This window comes from Terrapene carolina, unplaced genomic scaffold (assembly GCF_002925995.2).
Source record: "Terrapene carolina triunguis isolate 2854851 unplaced genomic scaffold, T_m_triunguis-2.0 Scaffold42, whole genome shotgun sequence".
In the NCBI taxonomy this organism is placed as follows: Eukaryota; Metazoa; Chordata; order Testudines; family Emydidae; genus Terrapene; species Terrapene triunguis.
Window position 1 is genome coordinate 42,692,734 of NW_020664393.1, and position 6,889 is coordinate 42,699,622.

Here is a 6,889-nt window from a genome sequence, read left to right on the forward strand (position 1 = left end):
CAGGCTTTTCTTTGGTGTTTAGTGTTTCTTATGTCTTCCCCCTCCCCCCCCCCCCCCCATCATCCCTTGCCCTTCCCAACTGGTTGCTTGACCTTGAGATAGGAGTTGAGGCAGTCTCAAAGTGTGCGCTCATATATTATACTCCCACTGTGCCCAGTAACACTTTAACTGTTCTTATCTGTTCCCATTATACTAACAAACCCATCCAGCTAGGCAGAAGCAACACACACAGTGTCTGTGTTCACAAATATTAGTATAAGATATAAGAGTATCAAAAAGTCAAATCCCAAATTCTATTTCAGGCTAACACACAAGCCTATATACTAACATTGAGCCTCACCGCTCAGGGGTGACGCCCTCAGACTTTGGCTTCAGCCCTGGGCCCCAGCAAGTCTAAGCCAGCCCTGGCGAACCCATTGAAATGGGGTTGTGACCCACATTTGAGAACTGTGGTTCTAACCACATTACAATTAGAACCACTGTGTTTTTCATTTAAAGTCTTCTCAGCCAATCCTTCCGAGGAACAGGAGTTCTGCCTTCCTTCCTCTTCCCAGGAACCCCTGTGTGTGGGGAAGAGGGAGGCACAGGCTTACTGGCACCTCTTCAAATGTTCAAGAAGTAGCAAAGTTGCCCTATGAAGAGCTAGGACAAGGCCAGTCAGTCATCCCTTGAAGCTACAGGGAGAGCTGCAGCCCTCTCCGATCAGCCAGAAGCCAACTACAATTTGTTGCTGGAAATATCCAGTTGCTGATGGGGGAGTGTTATTGTAAAGAGGTGAAGTGAATCCCTGTGCAGCTCCACTCAATCCTGAGAGTCAGTTTCATATCACAACTGCAAACTGAGCACGTTTTGTTTGGAAGTGAGATTTTAAGACCCAATCTTGCAAAATGTTCAGCATTCTTCAACTTCTATTAATTTCAACAGAAGTTGAGGGCACCTTATGGAATTGGACTCTTAGGAGGAAAGGCGTACACAGCTACCAATCAAAACTCTTCCATTCACTTGACACTACAAATAATGGTCTCTGGAGTTGGTCGGTCAACATGAAAGATTAAAAGAGAAACTGCTTAATATGTTCCATCTTTTATTTGATTACTGGTAACAATGTATACATTTTCTAGCCCCTGGAAGGAGATATTTACATGTTTAGAAACAAAATATATTCTAGTGCAATATGGAGCACAAGCATATACCCTCATCTGTTAGTGATTTTGATAAAACACAGTGCATTACATGATCAGTACTGACAAGATGTTAGTTTGCATGTTACGTTGAGCTTCTATTGATTACCTGATATTAGACGCTTACAAGATTATGGTTTAATACTATCCCCTTTTTAGTTTAGTGACACATCCATACATAGCTCGGGTTTCAAAGGTGCAGAACATTTCTAACATCCACTGATTTCTTAGTGGTGCCATGCCCCCTTGGCACCTCTGGAAAAAAAAATCCAGCCAATAAATTGCTTAAATGAAAACAATGATACAAGAAAGAAACTATCAAAAACCTTCTTGTTTAATTAAAAAAGCTTTCAACATATCAAAGAACTTTGAGGAATTAAATTTCAGATGTATTTGTTAACTTTTACAGTGAAAAAATACAAAAACAAAAACAAAAAAAAAGACAGACATACTTCAAGTACAAAGAGCTTGTCTGCTTGTTGAAGGGAAATGATATTCGTACTTCAGTCCTTAGTTGCTGTTGTCTCTTACAGCAGCAGAAAAACCAATCTCAAAATCATCAAAAGGCTGCATCAAAACACAGAACAAAAGTAAAAGAAACAGTAAAGTTTGGGTATGAACAATCAAATAGCATAAAGCCCATTCATGAATTTGCTACTGGGTACAGATGAGAGAATCTGGAGCCTATAACTTAAAATCTTTAAAAACACTTCTAGAGTCTGGTTCTCCATTGCATTTACCAGTTGTATGCCAGCATACCTTGGAAGATGTCAATGAAATTACACGAATGTAACACTAGTGAGAATCGGGACTTACGGGTTCGAGAAAGCACAATCTTCTAGAGCTTTTGGGCCTGATTCTCCTGTCACCTATATTTGTGTGAATGGAGTTATATGAATATAAGTCAGGTATACATGAGTGGAGACACCACTCCTCTAAGTTTTGATCCATTTGAGGGAGAGATTTTTGAAAACAAAAATACCGAATTGCTTTTCCAGTGTGTTCTAGGTTTCAAAGTTACCAAAATTCTTTTGCATATATTAATGATTTCCAGACAAAGTGCTCATGCCAGGCATAAAGTTCATGTTCTAACTGAATAGTCTTCACACTGTTTCAATAAATACAGTAAAAGGCATGGTCCAACACAGAGTTGCTACAAGGAAGATTTAATTAAGAGTGGTGTGAAACGCTTAAGTATCTTTTAACCCTATATGGGTTAAAACAGAATATTTAGCTGTGTCTGCACTTGGAAATTGAGCTGTTGTTTACAACAGTTAGTTGAAATGATGCTGAACGTGGTTTCGCCTTATCTACACTTGCAGCTTCACTAGTTCACTTGCAAAGTTTGCTGATAACGGTTGCCAGCAATGGTTCCATTTTGAAACACAGTCTTAGTCTTGACTTGCACTCTGGGTAGCCCCAGTGAATTCAGAGCAGAATTTGGTTCAGTATGTTTAGTTTTAGTGGTGAGCTGGTTTAGCCATACAAAGAGTACTATACTAGATGTTAATAAAGACATTGCACAAATATTAATCTAAGGGGATTGTTTTATTCATGGCCTGCATGCATGAAATGCAGTTATTGTCAGAAAAGTGACACCAGAGTTCCATACTTATTCTCTCAGTGACACCATATAAAATTTCTTTTTACAAGTCAAAAAGATATTTCTAAGTATCTGTCCTGCAAATTCAACCTAGGACCTGAATATCGACCTGAATACTTTCTGCCTCTTACATCACTTGACAATACTTTAGCTCCGTCAGAAGTTAAGGGTTTGTGGCAGGAATTACTGGGTGAAATTCTATGGTTTGTGTTATGCAGGAGGTCAGACTCATTATGATCATAATATTTACTTGGGGCCTTAAAATTTATGAATCACTACTGAAGATTCTACCATGAGAACCGAGCTGACAGTTTGGTTGATGTGTATCTTTTTTAGCCATGCACAGACATTATAGTTCTGAAAAAGGAGGATAATTTTTATTCCAACGCATGTACCATCAATGAAAGTTCTCACACCTAAATCTTTCAATAATGATGATGTAAAATGTAGGAAAAAATTGATTTGCATGTTCATCTTGAAGTGTGAACAGTTAGAAAAACAATTTACTTGCAAACTGAAAAATGTTTTGAGAGATGGAGTCACAGAAAATAAGTTTGGAATTACTATGGAACCAAATTATGGAATAAATATGGAAAATGTTCTTTATATGTAAAAATAAAGAACAGCAGAAGAGTAATGAAATAGTTGACTCATCATATGCAGTAATATTGGCCAAAATTTTCATACCTGGCTACCTAAATCAAGACAACTAAATAAAGGAAGCCTTATTTTCAAAGCAACTACATCTTCCATGGACTACAGTGAAATTTGCTCAGAACTACTGAAAAGCCAGGCCATTTTTATTTAGGTCACTGAGTATGAATTTAAGAGCCCAAATTTAAGTATTCATGTTCAAAAAGTTTGGCACATAATTACCTCAGGTACTTTTTAAGGCCTTCATCAATACATACTGTTAGTATCCTCTTTTCTGAGGCTCCCAATTACTATCAGATGTGCGTTTTTTGAGGATAACTGTCTACTGGAAACTGGACTTCATGCTCATTTCATTTAGCCCATCTAACAATCACTGGATGGTAACAACTTCAATCACCATGTTCTTGGATTGGATGTCAACTGGTTACCATTTGAAACAGGCTGAAATCACTGCAGTAGGAACTGAACATAGATATACACACCTACCTTAAACCAGCTATTAGTCCACCTGGAATTAGTTTCTTGGACCTCTTGAACCTCATTCCCATTACAATGGTCAGTATAAAAGCTGAAACTGTAACAGACAAACACCATATTTACTGTTTTCCCCAAGCTATGGAGCAGTGGAATTTTCAAGACTGTGGTTACTTATCAAAGGACTACCAAATACACTTTTCACTACCTTCTGCTGTGAAACTTCATGTGATACAGCTCCCCCTGGTCTAACAGCATGCTGTAACTAGCTACATGTATAGCCTAATGGATAGAGCACCAGACTAGAACTCAGGAGACCTGCGTTCTTGTCCCAGCTCAGTCACTAGATTGCTGGTTGACACTTGGCAACTCCTTGTGCCTTGGTTTCCCCATCTGTAAAATGGGGATAATGATGCTTAACTCCTTTGTTGAGTACTTTGAGATCTAGAGATGAAACAACTGTGCATCTTTATTTTAACCTACAGCCCCGAAAATCTTTCAAAATACAGTACTCTGATTTTCTTAGCTGTAAGTAACATTTCTAAATATAGAAACATGCAGAATCTTACTTTGCAGACACTCATAACACTGTCAAACAGTGTGAATTATTCTGCTACATTTGCATGTACGGAGCGATCAGGAGAGTAGTATAAGCCACTACACATTGTACCAGTTGACTGAACACTGCCTCACAAATCCCCTCATCATATACCATTATAGCGCCTTTCCCAACCCCCAATTTCAGGAACCTATAAATGCTAAGGCTAATCTCAGCAATAAAAAAAGTTAAGTCTTTTGGTTGAAAGGTTGCCTTGAAAATATAAACAGCTGCTTGTCACATATTTTCCCTAAAGAACATTGTTATTGATATGGCCTATGGCATGGCCACAGGCTCTTTGGTTCACGGGGGCAGACCTGACATCAATTCTTCGCTGTGAGGGGTTGTGCCATCTGAGTTGCCACTAATGGCATCAAGAGCGCCAAAAGTTCCAGCCCAGCAGGTTCCTCTGAGGTTGGACAATGCCACATTGGCCTAAAAGAGATGGGATAGCTCAGTAGTGTGATAGGGTATCTGATGCAGCGTAATATAGGTTCTAACCCCAACTCCAACACTGGCATAATTAAGGCTACTGTGGGAATCATACAATGCTCCTGCTACTCTTTCCCCATTTGTAAAATGGAAATGCCAAAGAATCCTTAACTGCCTGTCATAGGGGTTTTTGATACATTAGTAGAATGCTATATGAGTGGAAAGATTCACCAGAAAATACAGACAGCTATTTGAGAGGGTGGGGGGAGATGAAGAACTATCATTTGAAATAATTTTTAAGAGTCGGCAAGAGCATAGGTCTCAGCATAGGCAGCCGACCTCTACGTCTCCTGCAGCTGGAAGTGATGCTAAATTCCTCCTCTTTTTATTATGGAGCAACCCAAAGTATCCCTTTCCAGAACCCACAAGCCAGCAGTGTAGTCACACAGCAGTGTAGTCACAGGGGACAAGAATTAGTTATGTTTGCTTGGGAAGGGAACATAAACTTGTTCTGTAGGCTCATCCCACAATACTAAGACAAGTTCTGACAGCTAAACACAGATCATGAAATTCCACTCACTAAGCATACACTCATTAAGCAATGAAGCAAAAGTGATTTCTAATCACCGCTTTTCTTTTATGCTCCCATAACCTAACCTCAGGCATGTGCCTGAGCAAAAACAAGACCACTCCACCACATGAGCTTCCCCTATAGCCCTGAATATACTTACCATCGTTCCAGGTTGAAAAGCGTGTCCATTCCACAAAGGCGCTACTGACCAGGCACTAATGCCTGGATTACTCAAGAATGCTGAGACACCTTGGGTCCAATTTTCATGGGTGCTGAGCGTCCCCTGTTCCAAGTGAAGCCAATGGGAGCTGTAGGCATCAGCACCTCTGAAAAATCAGGCTTCAGGTGTCTCAAATTGGGCACTCAAAAATGATGGCCTAAATTCCCACAGCTGCTCCAGTCACAGAAATCTGAATTCAAGAGTTCAAGGAAGTCAGGACAACATATACAATTTATTTATAAAAACACTGAAAATGGAAACTCGTGTTACCTGTCAGCTCTGTGTTCTTGTGGAATCGGGGGCAGTATCCAGCCTGTCTGACTCATGAAGGACATCTTCCCCCCCCCTCCCCCCCATAGCCTCTGCTTGAACCAAAACCAATCAGAAGAAAGAGACTTACAAAAAAACAATGAAAAGGCAGTGAAAGACACACCTAAACCCCTCTGGACAAGGATGACAGGATTAAGGCAACTCCCCTAGCCTCATCTGCATAGAAGGTAGGACAGGGAGGCATCTCTATTAGCATACAGAATAGAGAACAGAGATTCCAAGGCAAGAACTGCACTGAACTCTGGGACCAGAAAAGTAGGGAAGCACTGCATGATGGTGGATCTCTGCTCCAGATGTTAATGAACCCATGCCTGCATACAACCAGCTCAATAGTTATCAGACCAATTCTAGAAATAAATCCTTTACTGGTATCAAAAATACTGAAGCTGCCTAATTGCATTGTGAGCTCCTTCGAAGGAACACCGCCCATAGCCAGGAATAATCAGTTCCTATTGTCTAGCCTGACCAAAACAACATTGGTATACTCCCTTGAGCCATCAGTTTACTCATCTAGTGCTCTCTCTTGAACCACTGTTGTTTCCCTACAAAACCCCCTACCCATGCTCAAGTTAGTGTTCTGGATCCAAAATCTGCATCGGTTCCATTGGGACTTCATCTCTCCTGACTGATCGTGGTGGGAGCTCTGCCTGTCTCCAGCACTCCGGACCCTCAGCTACCACTATCACCTGGGAACCCTGACCGGTTCAAGCTTCACAGAGTGGTGAGAAGCCAACTCTCTCTCTCTGCTGTTTTTTCCCCCCTACTCTAGGTATAGCTTTTGTCATAACTATGAAGGGAAGGGTAACAGCTCTCTGTGTACAGAGAC

The 6,889-nt window shown here is 40.6% G+C and overlaps 1 protein-coding gene across 1 annotated transcript in view; it reads right to left on the minus strand.

Moving 5' to 3' along the window:
- Window positions 1-1,071: 1,071 nt before the first annotated feature.
- Window positions 1,072-6,889, minus strand: part of TMEM14A (transmembrane protein 14A) — a 13,461-nt gene continuing 7,643 nt past the window's right edge. The window contains exons 4-5 of the mRNA XM_024222711.2: window positions 3,925-4,012; window positions 1,072-1,748 (exon numbers count right to left, since the gene is read on the minus strand). Of these exons, the coding sequence (XP_024078479.1) occupies window positions 1,709-1,748; window positions 3,925-4,012 (128 nt within the window). The 3' untranslated portion in view covers window positions 1,072-1,708. The remainder of the gene's footprint in view (window positions 1,749-3,924; window positions 4,013-6,889) is intronic.